Source organism: Elgaria multicarinata, chromosome 7 (genome assembly GCF_023053635.1).
Source record: "Elgaria multicarinata webbii isolate HBS135686 ecotype San Diego chromosome 7, rElgMul1.1.pri, whole genome shotgun sequence".
In the NCBI taxonomy this organism is placed as follows: Eukaryota; Metazoa; Chordata; class Lepidosauria; order Squamata; family Anguidae; genus Elgaria; species Elgaria multicarinata.
This window is the reverse complement of record NC_086177.1, coordinates 28,352,411-28,369,318: the sequence shown is the minus strand read 5'-3', so window position 1 is coordinate 28,369,318 and position 16,908 is coordinate 28,352,411. Positions and strand designations below refer to the sequence as shown.

Here is a 16,908-nt window from a genome sequence, read left to right as displayed (position 1 = left end):
AGCATTGTCACTGAAATAAAGCAGGACTGCCCTCCTGGGACAAGGGGAGAATACACCCCTGCTTTGACAGTCTCTCTCTTCCCATTCCTATTTTGTATGGTAGTTTCATTTCCCCTTGCAGTGCAGGAAAACTAGGAGTGTCTCACAGTTGTGTCATCGATGAAGGGGCAAATTCCCAATCTTATTGAACTGCAGTGGGTAATGACACTACCTATGTAGCACAATGTAGGAAGCTGTCTCATGGTTGCCTCAGCAAAGTGGGGGCACTTGCACAAGGAATGAGTAGTTTCTTCCTGCCCCCCCCCGAAATCATCCAGAGATCTTAAAAGAGATTTCATGAATGTCCCCTCCCTCAGCCCTAATCAAAACCATGCTCATGTTTAAAGAAAATGTCAAAGGAAAACATTCAGCTTCTTCAAATCATTTGGTCTATTAATCAAAGTACTATAGTAGCAATCTGCACTTGTTTTTGATTAGGATGTTTTTCTCTGCTAGCAAGAAGCATAATTAATTTACCTAGTAGCACTGGTCTCATGAAGACGCCCCTTTGTAAAGATTTAAGTTTTTAACCTGTTGGTTGTTTTATTATGGTATTAATTTTTGTGAACCGCCCGGAGAGCTTCGTCTATTGGGCAGTATAAAAATGTAACAAATAAATAAATAATAAATAAATAAATTTAAGTGTACCACAGTTGTTTCTTCTCAAGTTTAGCTGCCCAAACTGTAGCCCGAAATTGATACGCTTGAACTGAATATTAGACTAGAAATTAGTTGGGATCTGTTTTAATAGTGATATAGAAATGTCCCTTTAAAAAAACTATAGAAAGGAACGGAACTTTTTTAATGGGAGTGTTTTGTTTCATAGGGGCCATAGTCATGGAGCGACCAAATGTGAAATGGAATGATGTTGCTGGCCTAGAAGGAGCAAAAGAAGCCCTTAAAGAAGCAGTAATATTGCCTATTAAATTTCCTCATCTTTTCACAGGTAAAACCAATTGAATATAAATTACATGTCAGTAATGGTTGATTTATTTCTTTTAACATTTATATACTGTCATTCAATTTAAAAATCCTCAAACGTTTGGATAATCGGGGATGGCTTTAAGGGCATCTCCAATATGGCAGGCTGCTCTACTGAAGAATCTGTACTTGGATGTCCAAGCTGTGTTTGATCTGCTGGGGGAACCACTACATGAAACTGAAGTTTGTAGTAACAGAAATGGAAAGAAAACTAGTTCAAACTATGGAAGTCGCTCCTCATAGTGTGTAAATCTGATAATGAGGGGAAATGGTAATGGATGTGGATTAAATAAAAGAATGTAGAAGTCTCTATATCACCTGGCTGGCTGCCTTTAATCCTCTTCTGATGTTAAACGTAAACCTAGAGAAATGTTTAGAAATGGTTTCTGTTAGAAATGTTAGAGTAAGGATCTAGATTTATATCCCTTTGCCATGTGTTAGACTCATTTCAGACAACAGGTTTCTCAATTGTGGTTTTAGAACTCCATGGTGGAGTTTTTGAGAAATGTGTTGTCTGGTGGGAAAACTCCACACAATGGTGGAGGTGTTTTTTTTGGAAAATATTCCACACAGAATATCCATGCTGGGCAGAGGAGACTTCCTACACAATCATTGTGTTGTGTGGCAGGCTCTGTGGAGTTGAGTTGGCTTTTGCGTTGGGTTGGCTTTTCTGACTGGCTACAGAGTTCTCTGGCAAAAGTGGCAAAAAGGGCGAGTACCACTCTAGGAGAGCCACCGGGATTGGGTTTTTTGCAGCAGTGGCTGATCCGCTGGGAGGATCAGGGGGGAGAGAGGACAGAGGAATTGTAAGTTAAACATCTCTATGAATTTTACTCAACTCCCTGGTAGCCCACAGCCACACAACGTTGGAGTTAAAACATGTTGTGTGGGGAGTACCCCCTAAAAACTCAACTATTGAGTGGAGATTTCACACTGCATTGACTAACGTGTTGTCTGAACTGAGCCGTAGACTTCTGATCTCCTGAACTGGCTATTCTGAGCCTGATCGAAAGTCAGAAGGTTCTAGTCTTGCTTGCTTATGGAATTACAGGAAGCTGGGTATTTCTGTCAAAAATACAAGGCCTATTATTCATTATAACCAAAGTTGGTATAGTGGCTATTGACAGCCAACTCGGTCTAGGGAGACCTGGATTTATATTCCCCCTCAGACTAACCTAATTCACATGGTTGTCATGGGAATAAAATGAGTTAGGGACTGCTATTAAATACTATCCTGGGCACCTTGAAAGGAGAGCAGGATAAAATGTAATAAATGGAAACATAAATGCTCAAGTGGGAAGTTTCCTCAGGTAAACAAGATGTTTACTATCTGAGGATGAATTCTACTTGTGCTTGCAAAAACTATTAATCCTATTAAAATGATACAACTACTACTTGTGAAATTGGGACAGTTTCTGGAAAACCACTGAATGCAGAAGTTGCTATTCTTAGGATTAATTAAGATGCTTTCCTCAACTTTTGAACTTGTTTTTAAATATAAAGGTGATTGGTCAACACGTAAAGGTTAAAGTAGCTCTTTGACTTTGGCCAGAAACTGACCAGCAGCCTATGAAATTGTTTAAGAACTTTCAAGATGTTACAGATAGCAAGTCATGGTCAAAAGCCTAACAGCTGTCTTTGCAGTAGTCTTCATAAAATATATTATGGTTCTCCAATCTGATGTTATCTAAACATGGATGACACTGGTGAGGTTATCCCTATCTGGAAGTGGTTGCTGCTTCCACAGTAACCTGAGCTGGTATATAGCACTTCAAGATACAGATGTGCCACTTAAGTATTCAGTGCTATTTTTTCTGTTGGCCTGTTTGTTGTTTCCATAAGCAGGATAACTGGTGCTGAATTGACTTTTTCAACAAATGTTCAATCATGCTTTTCCAACATTTATCAAGGGGATCAGAATTATTCATATGGATTTTTCTGGTACAATCCTGCTGACAGGAATCCACACTTGTAGTTAAAAAAAACTAAAACATGGAAGCTGATCCACTAAATGTGCCACAAGTGATTATTAGGTGAGGATTTTCTTTTGTACCATAGTCAATGCCAAACTAAGTGTAATTCCACATGCAATACATTTTCTTGTATTAAAAATATTTATTTTTAGGGAAGAGAACACCCTGGAGAGGGATCCTTCTGTTTGGACCCCCAGGAACAGGGAAATCCTACTTGGCAAAAGCTGTTGCAACAGAAGCTAACAATTCTACGTTCTTCTCGGTATCTTCTTCTGACCTTGTCTCAAAATGGTTGGGGGAAAGTGAAAAGTAAGTAGTAGTACTTCATATGATGGAAGCTTCCAACTTTTTTCATTTGGATTTTAAAACTACATATAAGCCTTGATAGCCTGTGTTGGCCTAGAGCAAAACGCTTGGGGCTGTTCTAGTGGCCCACTCACTCTTGTGTTAGTCTTCAGCATAGTTGATTCTCAGGACTGGCTATGTCAGATTGTGGTTTGGGAAATGAAGGGCAACTCTTATGCTATTCATGAATGGTCCAGGTGTGAAACCTGGATATGAGAGGGAATAACAAAGCTTTGTGGTGGTGAGTGAATGAGAAAAAAAAAGGGAAATGTAGGCATATATGACTGCCATGAATGAAAGAAACAGCAGTGGCAGTGAAAGTTCTGATTAACTCCTGAGTGCATCATCTTAAAAGTACTTAATATGCTTTCAATATATCATCTATATTTTTATGTTTCTGTATAACTACAGAGAATTTTGTTTTTCAGTTACATAACCTTATCGCAAAGATTCCTGAAATTCTAGTGACTGTGTGATAATATTATCATCATCACCAACATCTCTTTTCTCTCTTGTGGCGGTTTTTCTAGATGGACATGATGGGCTTTGCCTTTCTACTGATTCAGGAATTTCCTGACAATTGAACATGCTTTAAGTATGACTGCTTCTTCGTCGTGGTCTCTGTTCATCACACATATGGGCTCTGCGCCTGCGTGGAGTCTGGACTCGGAAAAAAAAATTCTATAGCTAAGAGTCTTGGCGGGAACCCCTCCCCCACGGCGTAGTGCACATGTCCTGAGGGGTTCCCGCCTAGTCCCTCAGTTCTTCTTCGACTGCCATTGTGGCTGCATCGTCGGGAACAACTTTGCTGGATCTACAATAAAGAAAATAGCTGAGATCAATTTCTAACTTCAAAATTTCCATATAATCTTTCGTTCTTTCTTCTTTGGATTACGATTTCCGATCGCCGCCTTAGGGCGCATGGCCCTCCGGGCCCCGTTTAAAAAGTGCACGCGCTGTGGAAGTAAATTCCCAGCCTCAGACGGCCAGTTTGTGTCTCCTCTGCCTGGGAGAAGGCCACAAACTCGAAGCATGTGTAGCCTGCCAAGCATTCTCGAGACAAACTCGAAAGCATCGGGCAGACAAACTGCGGGCGGAACTCTGGAACAGAGCGTTAAAGGCGGTAGATAGGCCAAACATGGCGACACCAACCGCTCCCGCAGCACTGGAGGCAGTACAAGCCCCTACTCCCATTTCACCCGCGAGGTCAGGTATAGAAGAAAGTATACCGCTGACCCCAGGGAGAGTGCTAACAGCTTCATTGGCAAAAAAGTTGTCAAAAAAGGTGAGACAGCCAAAGACAGCAGAATCAGAAAAGAGGAAAAGAAAGCGTTCAGGACAAGAACAGCTAGCGAAAAACAAAAGATCACAGCCAATGGCTACGCCGCCAAATTCCCCACCATCCACATCGACGGTACCACCGCCGTCTTCGAGACCGATATTGACACCAAGAGTCGATCCTGTAGCCCGTACTTCGATCTCAGAGGGCGAGATTCGTGACTCCCCACCTGTTCAGAGGGGAAATCTCAGCCCATTGGCAAGTACATCGATTAGAGACTCGCCCCGAGTTTTAAGGCTGCCAGCACAAGACGAAACCCATACAAGGGAAGCACGTAGCCTGCCAGAGTCAGTACGCTCCACGAGCAGTCGTTACCATCAGTGTGACGAATGCCACCATCCCTATCCACGATACCGACCCTGTTCCCCACATTACGAGTGGGACAGACGATCTCACCACTCTATGCCACCAAGACCGCCCCAATATTGAGACAACTGGCAGGATGACCAGTATCATTATGGATATCATATGTACACCAGACCGAGAGCGGCTACTGCAACTCGCCCTGTACAAGAGCATACATTCATACTGCTGGCACCGCCACTGATATCGAGCCGACGCTATCGACAGCGATGCGCATACCGGAGCAGAGTACGCAACCAGAAGTAATCGATCGTCGACCTGGGATCCGCTACCAGCTCCAGATCAGCAGCAGGGCATCGACAACCAAGAACCACACCAACAACCAACATCGCCAGGCTCCGCCACGGACGGCTATTGCTCAGATACGACCTCGTTCTCTTCTGTGGCGCCGTCAATAGCCTCACCAGTCGCAATCGTAGGACCCAGCGAGCCAATCTCCCCTTCGGAGGACTTAGGGCATTTCGCTGACCAGATACAAAGAATGGCGCAGTCGTTAGGCATGGAAACACACCAGCCAATTCAAAGGCTAACGGACCCGGTCTTTGATGTGATCCACACAGAAACTACGGCACCAGTGGCAATCCCCTTTTCCCCCACGCTGCTACAAACAGTTCAGCAGTCATGGAAAAACCCAGCATCTATGGCACCGACATCAAAACGCCTAGATAATATGTACAGAATTTTAGAGAAGGATGTGAAATTTCTTTTCACCCCCCCCCCAAACTCAATCATTGTGGAAGCGACACAAAGTCGCACACGAAGAATACGTTCACCGCCAGTAGATAAAGAGGGACGGAAGCTAGACCTGATGGGACGCAGAGCCTACTCTTCAGCAGCACTTAGTTTGAAAGTGTCAAACTATCAAGCGACGATGGGTCGCTATCAACTTTTCCTTTGGGAGAAGATGGGAACACTTTGCGACCATCTCCCAGAGAACTATAGAGAGCTTGCGTGTGTTTTTCAAGCAGAGGCTACCAAATTAGCAAGGCAAGAAATACACACCGCTCGACACCAAGCGGACTGCGGCACCAAGGCTATGGTCGGAGCCATCGCCTTAAGGCGGCACGCGTGGTTAAGATCAGCAGGCTTGTCGCAAGAATCCAGATCACGCATCGAAGATCTGCCCTTCGACGGAATAGGACTATTCAACGCTAAGACCGACGAAGCGATGGACACGGTCCAAAAAGCAAAGACGACGGCAAAGAAAATGGGCATTGGATCAACACAGCGATCCAAACCCAGGCGCTGGTACCGTCAGCAGACATTTGAGCATAATAGATACCAACCAAACCGGGCTGCCTTTAGATCACAGCACCAATAGCAGCAGCCTACACAACAGAACAGACGTCAATTTACAGGACCATCAAAATCTCTCTACCAACGTAGGAAGTTCGACAACGACAAGTGGCGCCTTTGACTCAACACCACCCACCTCACCACACCGAGCCGAACCCACCACCCCATTCGGAGGCTGACTCACTATAGCCATGCAGGCATGGAAGCAAATAACTACAGACAATTGGGTGTTAAACATCATAGCAAATGGCTATCGCCTACAATTCGATTCCATGCCTCCATCAGGAATAGTGAGAATAACCTCCCCTTCACACACCTTAAAAAAAGAAGTCACCTCATTGCTTCAAAAAGGAGCAATAAGACCAGTTCCACACAAGCAAAGAAATCAAGGTTTTTACTCATGGTACTTCGCTATCCCAAAGAAGGACGGAGGACTCCGCCCAATATTAGACCTTCGGGACATGAATTCATTCATAACAACCAAAAAATTCAGAATGATATCCCTGACCACTATCCTCCCCCTACTAACCAAGCATGCATGGTTCGCTTCCATAGATTTAAAAGACGCATATTTCCATATAGATATACATGCGCACAGGCAACAGTTCCTCCAATTTGCAGTCGGAAAAAAGGCAATCCAATTCACCGTCTTCCCTTTGGACTGTCAACAGCGCCACGTGTATTCACAAAATGTATGGCAGTGGTATGCGCGCATCTAAGAAAACAAGGCATCCATGTGCACCCATATCTGGACGACTGGTTGTTGGTGGGTCATTCAAGGAAAAGTCTTCTCCAGGACATAGACCAAGTAATAGAATTGCTGCATGACTTGGGACTGATAATAAACGAAGAAAAATCCTGCTTAAGCCCCACGAGATCCATCCTTTTCATTGGAGGCAATACTCTACACCCCATCCGGTCAAGTATTCCTACCAAAAGAAAAAGCTCAGGTTATCATCACGTTAGTGCTCAAGGTGATAAACCCAAGGAACACCGACGCCCACGAAATTCAAAGATTATTAGGATTTATAGCATCGACGGTCTTGATCATACCCTTCGCTTGTCTCAAGATGAGACGCCTACAACTATAGTTCACAAGAATTCTGAAGCCATGGCATGACACAAGGTCTCTCAAATTAAAATTGCCACAAGGAGTCAAAAGATCACTCCAATGGTGGACTCTGCAAACGAACCTCTCCAGAGGAATTCCCTTCGGGATCTCCACGCCATCGAAGACAGTAACCACAGACGCGTCCAACTCCGGATGGGGAGGACACTGCGGCCCCCTCAGGGTACACGGCACATGGACACCCAAGGAGAAGAGGGCACATATCAATCGACTAGAGCTCCTTGCAGTTCAAAAGATGCTGAAAGCATTCAAAGTGTGCCTCCGAGGCCACCATGTGCAAGTGACCTCGGACAATACAACAGTCATATATTATATCAACAAACAGGGAGGAACAAAATCCCTTCCTCTAACAAGACTAACCTTAAACATTTGGGAATGGTGTATCCACTGCAGTATATCTTTAATGGCGATACATATTCCGGGTCAAAACAACTGCCTAGCAGACCTCCTAAGCAGACGAACAGCCACAACACACAAGTGGCAGATCCACCCAGCTGTCCTTGCAGACATCGTGGCAATGTGGGGACAACCCGAAATCGACCTTTTCGCTACACAGTACAACACGGTCTGCAGACTCTTTTGCAGCAGAGGAGGAGTCGGGTCGAGATCGATGGGGGATGCCTTCATGAACACGTGGTCCAACCAGCTAAGCTTCATATTTCCCCCATTCCCACTGATCACCAGAGTCTTAGCAAAGATAGCAATGGACAACACAGATTGCATACTCCTAGTACCATGGTGGCCCAGGCAGGTCTGGTTCACAACACTCTTACACAGGTCTCAACACAGATCCGACAAGACGGGACCTCCTCAGTCAGAATCGGGGTCAAATTCAGCACCCGGATCTCGACACTCTCCATCTTACGGCATGGAGAATTCTACCATAGTAACTGATGTTACCCTAAAAAAGATTCAGGACATTATGGATGCATTCCGAAAACCTTCAACACGGGCATCATATGAGAGAAAATGGAAGCTATTTACCCAGTTTGCCAGAGAAGAGGCGTTCATTCCATCGAACTGCTCCGTTCAGCAACTCCTGTCCTTTTTGTTACGTTTAGTTGACAAAGGGTTGCAAGTTTCGTCAATTAAAGTGTATCTAGCTGCCGTTTCAGCTTTTCACAAACACGTGGAAGGACACACTTTTTTCTCACATCCTAAAGTAAAACAATTTCTCAAAGGACTGCAGAATCTTATTCCTCCTACTTGGGAACCATGCCCATCATGGAGCCTCTCAGTAGTATTGAATCAACTTACTCAAAGACCATTTGAACCAATGGCTACGATCGATTTGCAACTGCTTACATGGAAAATGGCTTTCTTAGTAGCAGTCACATCAGCCAGAAGAGCCAGTGAACTATGTGCACTCCGAATAGATGAGCCATACCTCATCTTTCACAGAGACAAGATTGTGCTCAGACCTGATATACGCTTCCTGCCAAAGGTAGTGTCTACATTCCACCTTAACCAGGACATCATTTTGCCTGCATTCTTTCCGTTTCCAGTGTCACAGCTGGAAAGAACTCTGCATATGCTCGATGTAAGACGTGCCCTAGCCTTTTACAAAGCAAGGACGGAACAATTCCGTCTTGGTAATCGTCTCTTTGTCTGTTATGGGCAATGCAAAAAGGGCCTGCCTGTATCGTCTCAACGGCTATCCTCTTGGTTGGTGCAGACGATCCAGTTAGACTGGCAAAGCTGGAACCTCCAAGAGCAGTAAAAGGCCACTCAACTAGGGCTATGGCTACCTCATCTGCCTTTCAGAGAGGAGTATCAGTTCCGGAGATATGCAGAGCAGCTATATGGTCGAGGCCTACTACATTTGTGAGGCATTATAGACTGGATGTGCAGGCTCGTGGAGACTGCACTTTTGGCAGAGCAGTACTGTCCTCAATCTGTGACTAACACAGACACCTACCCACCACCAGTAAGTCAGCTTGCTAATCGCCCATATGTGTGATGCACAGAGACCACGACGAAGAAGAACAGGTTGCTTACCTGTAACTCTGGTTCTTCGAGTGGTCATCTGTGCAGTCACACAACCCTCCCACCTACCCCTCTAGGTGGAGAAGGAGACACGTTACATATTCACTTCGTATAAGTGAAAGAAGTATCCCTCGGTACCGAGGCCGCAATGGGTCTCACACGAACTGAGGGACTAGGCGGGAACCCCTCAGGACATGCGCACTATGCCGTGGGGGAGGGGTTCCCGCCAAGACTCTTAGCTATAGAAGTTTTTTTCCGAATCCAGACTCCGCGTAGGGGCAGAGCCCATATGTGTGACTGCACAGATGACCACTTGAAGAACCAGAGTTACAGGTAAGCAACCTGTTCTTTCTGGATGTTGGTGTGGATGTATTTTGGTAGGCCCAGTTTCTGAGGGTTTTCTTTATAGTTTTTTTATGTGATCCTGGTGACAGTTGTTGTTGTTAACATTTCTAAACTTACAATTTTAGCATTTAATTTCTCTAAACCCAAATGAAGCAGTTCAGCATTTCTTAAACAAGATTAAGATTTAGTGATAAAGGTTTTAGTATATCACCACACATGAGAGGTTAATAGCTAAGTACTTGATTGAATCTTGGAAAAGGTATGATGTAGTGTCATCACACTTTCCTCCTGTAATTTAACAAAAATTGTTCTACAGGCTGGTGAAGAATCTATTCCAGCTTGCCAGAGAAAATAAGCCTTCGATTATCTTCATTGATGAAATTGATTCTCTGTGTGGGTCCCGAAGTGAAAATGAAAGTGAGGCAGCTCGACGGATTAAGACCGAGTTTCTAGTTCAGATGCAAGGTAAGATTATTGACTTTCTGTCATAGATGTTTAGCTAAAAGTAATTAATATAGAAAATTATCAACTGTGAACTAGCACACATAATCCTGCTCAGGATAATCTGTGAAGGTGAAAGCTTTTAACAATGTCAGAATTGACTGAACTCCGTATTTTGCCTTCTCCGTGTTGTACATTGCTCAGAGACCATGTAATTAAAGTCACTCATTAAATTTACCCATCCTGATTAGGAGTTGGAACAGACAACGAAGGGATTTTGGTTCTGGGAGCTACAAACATACCTTGGGTTCTAGATTCTGCCATCAGAAGAAGGTAATGTATATTAACATAACTAAATTCATTGCTCTCCCATAGCTTGATCCCAGATACTGACACTGGGATTTCAGAGCACTCAGGATTGGAGAATTACTTGTCCCAATTCTGGGGAACTTGGCTGCTAAATGCTAGGTGTTGTAAACCATTTGCATCATTCTGTTTATAAAAATAATTCCAAGATCTGTTGCATCAATACCCAATAATCACTTTGTAGGCCACATCCATTGGGACAATTGAGCTTTAACATTCTTGGTTTAATTAGCCATGGCTTATTAAACTGGGAAGGAACATTGTGTCCACCCACACCCTTCTCTCTAATCCTGCTTGGTAAACAGGCACTGAGCCACATTTCCCTGTTCAGATATAATGGAAAACAGTAGTTTAAAGAGACCAGGATTGAAGCACCAAAACCTGCATATGTGTGTGTGGGGGGGGGATGTATAGCAATGAACATTTGTTCCTAGTGTATGGTTTATCAAACTAAGAATGTTTCATCCCAAATGACCTTTGATTAAACTTGTTTAAACAATTACTTTAATACTGTCTTGCTGTATTTGTTTTGATTGCACATTTTATTTACAATCATGGAGAGAGTAGGACGATCACGTTGAGACGTTACTTTTTGCTGGTGTGTGTGTGTGTGTGTGTAATATTGTAAGAAAACATAAGAAATACGTTGTGAGTTTTTTTAAAACCTTAGCCTTAAGTAGAGATGTAAAATTACCAGAAATTTTGAATGTGTTTCCAGAGTGGAGGGGCAGGGGGAGGATGAGCAAAGAACTGAATAATTGAAAAGCTTAATGCTTTCAAAACCCCTGCAATATTGAGTGCTTTTCCAGACAGGATGGTGTCCACGTTTCACATCTTATGGCCAATTTTTCAAGAACTGCTGTGTAAAGATAGCTGTGTTGGAAAAACACACCTTAAATTTGCATGTAATGTTTTATCGCAGGTATGAACAATTATTAATGTTTATAATTTTTTCTAATAAGGTTTGAGAAGCGCATTTACATTCCCTTACCTGAGGATCATGCAAGAAGTGCAATGTTTAAGCTTCACCTTGGCACTACACAAAACAGCTTGACTGAATCAGATTATCGAGAGCTGGGAAAGCGAACTGATGGCTACTCGGGTGCTGATGTCAGTATAATAGTAAGAGATGCCCTAATGCAGCCTGTCAGGAAAGTTCAGTCGGCTACACACTTCAAAAAAGTGAGTAACTGGACCTTCTAATTCCTCCTTTTTTTGCACACTCTACAGGCTTTAACAAGCTTTGGCTAGCTTCTAGACAACAAGCCTAGCTTTCCTCCCACAGCTCCAAACTGGAGGGATGCTAGAGGTTTGCTTTGTGCGTCACAGGTACATAGAGTACCTGCCAGATGCAACAGCAACTGATGCATTTTCCACTTTTAGCTCATTGTTGGAAGGGAGAGGCAGAGCCTCATCTGTTCCTGCTTTTGATCCTTTTGGTATCAAGAGAAACCGAGACTCCTTCACATTTCCCCCTCCAGCTTGAAGCTGGCGACTGGAGGCAGAGACTTGTGGCTGTCTGTGCTTGCACCTGGCAAGAGGTAAAACGAATCCCAGGCTTCAGTTGGAATTTGAGGCTGGATTCATCTTGTAACCTCTTTAGTACCAGGTTCAGAGGAAGCTTTTAGCTCATTTTGCTCACTAGAGCCTCACCACAGAATCCTGTAGGCCTTTCTGGGCAGATGGTATGAACTGTTCCTAGATCTCAGAACTTTCAGCGGAGGAAGCTGTTGGAGGTGACAGGGAAACAGTGATGTAAAATGACTGCCTGCTGTCCTCCTCGACCCTCAATTGCTATTGCTGCCTGGTTGGGGCTGCAAGTTTGTGGGGGGGAAAACTCTACTTAGATCTCTTCCAAAAAGCTGTAGACCAAAGCACCCATAACCATAGACAAACTATGGAGCATCCTTTCAAATCTACAAAATGTGTTAGCCTGCTTCCCCATATGTACCTGAAGTACCTTCTTTCAGACTTCGTTCTCCTGTAAAATGGAATAGTACCTTACCTTGCAGAATTTATTTATTTTTTCTTAATTTGTTGCAGATTTAGCAATACAATTTAACCATGTAGCCACAATCTTCTTTGCCCATTAGTTATCCCCAGATCTATGTAATGCTCTATATTAAGAAGTGAAACCAGACTTGGTTTAAAGAGTGGGCATTATAGTCTGGAGTTCTCTTTGATTCTCCAACCAAAATGTTGAGATCATTCTTTGGAAGGATTCTTCCCTCCACCCTCTCCTAATCTCAGTCATGTTCAATTTGTATTTCAACAGCTGTATGGCATGCAGTGCACCTAGTCCTTACTGGGACATTCAAATAGGTGGCTAACTGTAGATTTGGGGTGCTGTGCAGTGGTATGAAGGAGAGTGTGACTTGGGGATTAAAAAGACACAGGAAGAAGTGTAACAAAGTAGTTATTGATGGGTCCTCTTGGCAAAATCAGAAGCTTCTGTCCCAGTGGATATATTTCTATTTGCTAGGCGAGAAGTTCCTTTTCTTGTTATCCAGAATTAAGAATAGTGTGAAGTGCCATGTTGGATCACACAATGGGTCCATCTAGTTCAGCACTCTGTTCACACAGTGGCCAACCAGCTGTCAACCAGGGACCAACAAAGCAGGACATAGTGCAACAGCACCCACCCACCCATGTTCCCCAGCTACCTCAGATACTGGAGGTAGCACATAACCATCAGGACTAGTAGCGATTGATAGCCTTCTCCAAGAATTTATCCAACCCCCTTTTAAAGCCATCCAAATTGGTGGCCACCACTACATCTTGTGGTAGTGAATTCTATAATTTATCTATGCGTAGAGTGAAGAAATACATTTATTTGTCCTGAATCTCCCACTCATCAGCTTCATGGGATGCTATGTGTTGTATTTTGAGAGAGGGAGAAAAATGTCTCCCTAGCCACATTCTCCACACCATGCGTAACCTTTGGACATGGCTATCACGTGTCCCCTCAGTCTCCTTTTTTTCCAAGCTAAACAACTGAATCTGTTGTAACCTTCCCCCATTTTAGTTGCCCTTTTCTGCGCTTTTTCAAGCTCTATAATACCTTTTTTTAGGTGTGGGGACCAGAATTGTACACAGTATTCTAAGTGTGGTCACACCATATATTTGTATAAAGGCAGTATGATACTGGCAGTTTTATTCTCAATTCCTTTTCTTATAATGCCTAACGTGGAATTTGCCTTCTTTTCAGAGGCTGCACACTGAGTTGAATTACTGTTGTCTAGCTTTCCACAAAATAGGTTATCCTTCGCAGTACAACAGTACTGGCCAAGCTTGTTGGCTAGTATACAAAAAAGGAAGGCCCAAACCTTATTAGGTGTCACTTATGCAGGCACCCTTTGCCTTGGTATGGTTTTGCCTCTAGCGTTGGAGAGCAGGCAGCAGTGTAGAGGCAAGCAAAAGCAGAGGCTTAATTAGCCATAGAAAGATCAGGGAGTCTCTCGCTCACATCCAAGATTACCACAGTCACGTTGACCTTTGACAACCTGTGTCACAACACGGACACCCACATTCTAGAAACAAAGTGTAGAAATATTTCCTTTCAGCTGATAAACAGATGTAACTCCTACAATTCCTCTTGCTGGCCTGTACCCCCTAAAAAAAATTCATTCCTGCAACTTAAAAAATGTCACTTTTTTCCAAAGGTGAAAGGACCATCATTATCTGATCCAAATGTTCTAGTAGATCTGTTCACCCCATGCTCTCCAGGAGAACCCAGTGCCATTGAAATGACATGGATGGATGTGCCAGGAGATAAACTACAGGAGCCTGTTGTTTCCATGGTCAGTCTTTACTTTGCTATGGATATTTTTAATATTTTAGTTGACTGCTTTGTCAATTATAGAACTGTGATGAAAAATTGAATCAGTGTCCTATTTTACAGAAGCAGTAATTACTTGATAAATCTTAGCGTATTACAATAGTAGCGTGCCACATTGCGAAATACCTAGTCTAGCTCCTTCCTATTGTTTGCCCCTGTAGAAGTCATATATGTATTGTCCTTCCCTATTCGCAAGTCAAGAATTGTGGATGCTTCGTCTTGCATGCAAAGCTGTTCTAAACCTTGCCACATTGACACAAAATGCTTCTCGTTGTTGCATCAGCACAACATTACATGTTGGATTTGGAACATTCAAAGCTATAAAACACACAGGAGGAAGCCTAAGAAAGAAATTATTGGTGAATTCCCTTGGCAGAAAGCAGTTGCATCCATTTGGCTTTTATCCAAATGTATGTATTTCTATTTACTCAAGTATTTTTATCCCACTCCTCAGCGCACGCACACACACACACACACACACACACGGCTCCCACAGCAGCTTACAGTGAAACAAGACAGTCCCTGACCACAGACTTACAATCTTTTTTTAAAAAAAATTTTTTATTCATTTTCTACACTATATAAACATAAAAAAAAAACATTCCAAAATATAACTAAAACAACACAATAGGAAAAAAAAAAAACTTCAAACATCTGCTACATACATATTGAATAATTGTTGAGTACAAATATCAAAAACTATTACATATACCTTATCACACTACAACATCTTCGTTCTTAACATAAAAGTGCACCCCCCACCTCGGGATCATTCTTGAGTCCAAAATCTAATCGTTTCTTCTGCTGGTGGTTTCCCACTTCCCTTAGTAAACACAAACACTAGGAACTGTTTCCAGATTCCTTCGAACTCATTTATTTTAGTTACGCCTTTTCTCCACTTAATATTACATGTCAGTTTATCATTAATGGCTATGTCCCATACTTCTTTATACCATTCCTCAATAGAATATTCCCCTTGAATCTTCCAGTTCCTAGCTACCATCAGTCGTGCTGCAACCAACAAACTCGATACCAGCTCTATAGTTCCTTTTCCACACTTTATATCTTCAAATAGTGACAGCAATGCTATTTTTGGTGTTTGTTCTATTTTCATTCCCACTATTTCTTCAATTTCTGAGAACACCATCTTCCATAATCTTTGTACATATTTGCATTGCCACCACATATGTAAATACGTTCCTTTTTCCCCACAACCTCTCCAACAATTCGCTGAATGTTGATCACTTATCTTATTCAATCTAACCGGGGTTAGGTACCATCTCCATAAAATTTTAAAATAATTCTCCTTTATTCTTACTGATAAACTTCTCAACACTCTTTGTTTCCATAGTCCCTCCCAGCTCTGTCGCCCTATTTGTATCTTCAAATCTGATTCCCAAACCATTTTCTCTGTATTCTCTCTAAACTCCGTCTCTAACAATATTTTATATATTTCACTCATTAATCCTTTTAAAACTATACTACCTCCTTTTCCTTCCTCCTTACTTCCTACTAATTCTTCAAACCTCGTCATCTTTCTGCACATTCTATTATCTTTAATCCACTTTTTATTCCATTGATCTAATTGACCATACTCTAGCCACGATAGCTTCTTCTCCTTTAACAAATTTTCCATATCCTCTCTTGTTTTAATATCTCTTACCCAATCCTTTAATTTTATTTTATTTTTCTCTTTTAATATTTTACATAATCTACCCTTTAGATCCTCTGGGAAATTCTTTAACATTATTATCGGTACTAGGGGAGAGTTGCTCGGAAGCAGCTTCCCTTTAAATTTACTCCAAATTTCCCATTGCATCCTCAGAAGTGGATTATCTATACTTCCAACCCACTTTCTTCCTCCGTCTTTAAAAAAAACATTCTCCAAATTCATCTCTACCTTACTTATGGTTTTTTCTTCCATCCAATGTAAATCTCCTACTCCCATAATTGCTTCTACAACATGTCTTAATCTATTTGCTACGTAATATAATTTTATGTTTGGGAGACCCATTCCCCCCTTTTTTTGGCTTAGGTACCAGTTATTTTTATTCACTCTTGCTTGCTTTCCTCCATTACAATATTTATTAATTATATTTTGCCAACTTTTTATCTCGGTTTCTGATATTTTTATAGGTAACATCCTAAATACAAAATTAATTTTAGCTAATATCTTCATTTTTATCAAAGCTATTCTCCCAAACCAAGATAAGTTTAATCTTTTATATTTCTCCAGTTTCTCTAGTACCTCCTTCTTTAACCTCGTTAAATTTTCCCTTTCTAGATTCTCTAAATTTTTTGTAATTTTAATTCCCAAATATTTAATCTCATTCTTAACTTTCAATTCCATTCCCTTCAATTCCCAATCCTTTTCTTCCTTCTTGGTATAGTTAAACAACATCATCTCTGATTTAGACCAATTTATTTTTAACCCTGTAATTTCCTCAAATTCCCTCAGATGATATTT

At 42.1% G+C, this 16,908-nt stretch overlaps 1 protein-coding gene across 1 annotated transcript in view; it reads left to right on the top strand.

Moving 5' to 3' along the window:
- VPS4B (vacuolar protein sorting 4 homolog B) overlaps positions 1-16,908 on the top strand; it is a 47,980-nt gene that overhangs the window by 16,171 nt on the left and 14,901 nt on the right. Inside the window, exons 5-10 of the mRNA XM_063130280.1 lie at positions 866-985; positions 3,146-3,302; positions 10,113-10,261; positions 10,489-10,570; positions 11,566-11,785; positions 14,266-14,403. Of these exons, the coding sequence (XP_062986350.1) occupies positions 866-985; positions 3,146-3,302; positions 10,113-10,261; positions 10,489-10,570; positions 11,566-11,785; positions 14,266-14,403 (866 nt within the window). The remainder of the gene's footprint in view (positions 1-865; positions 986-3,145; positions 3,303-10,112; positions 10,262-10,488; positions 10,571-11,565; positions 11,786-14,265; positions 14,404-16,908) is intronic.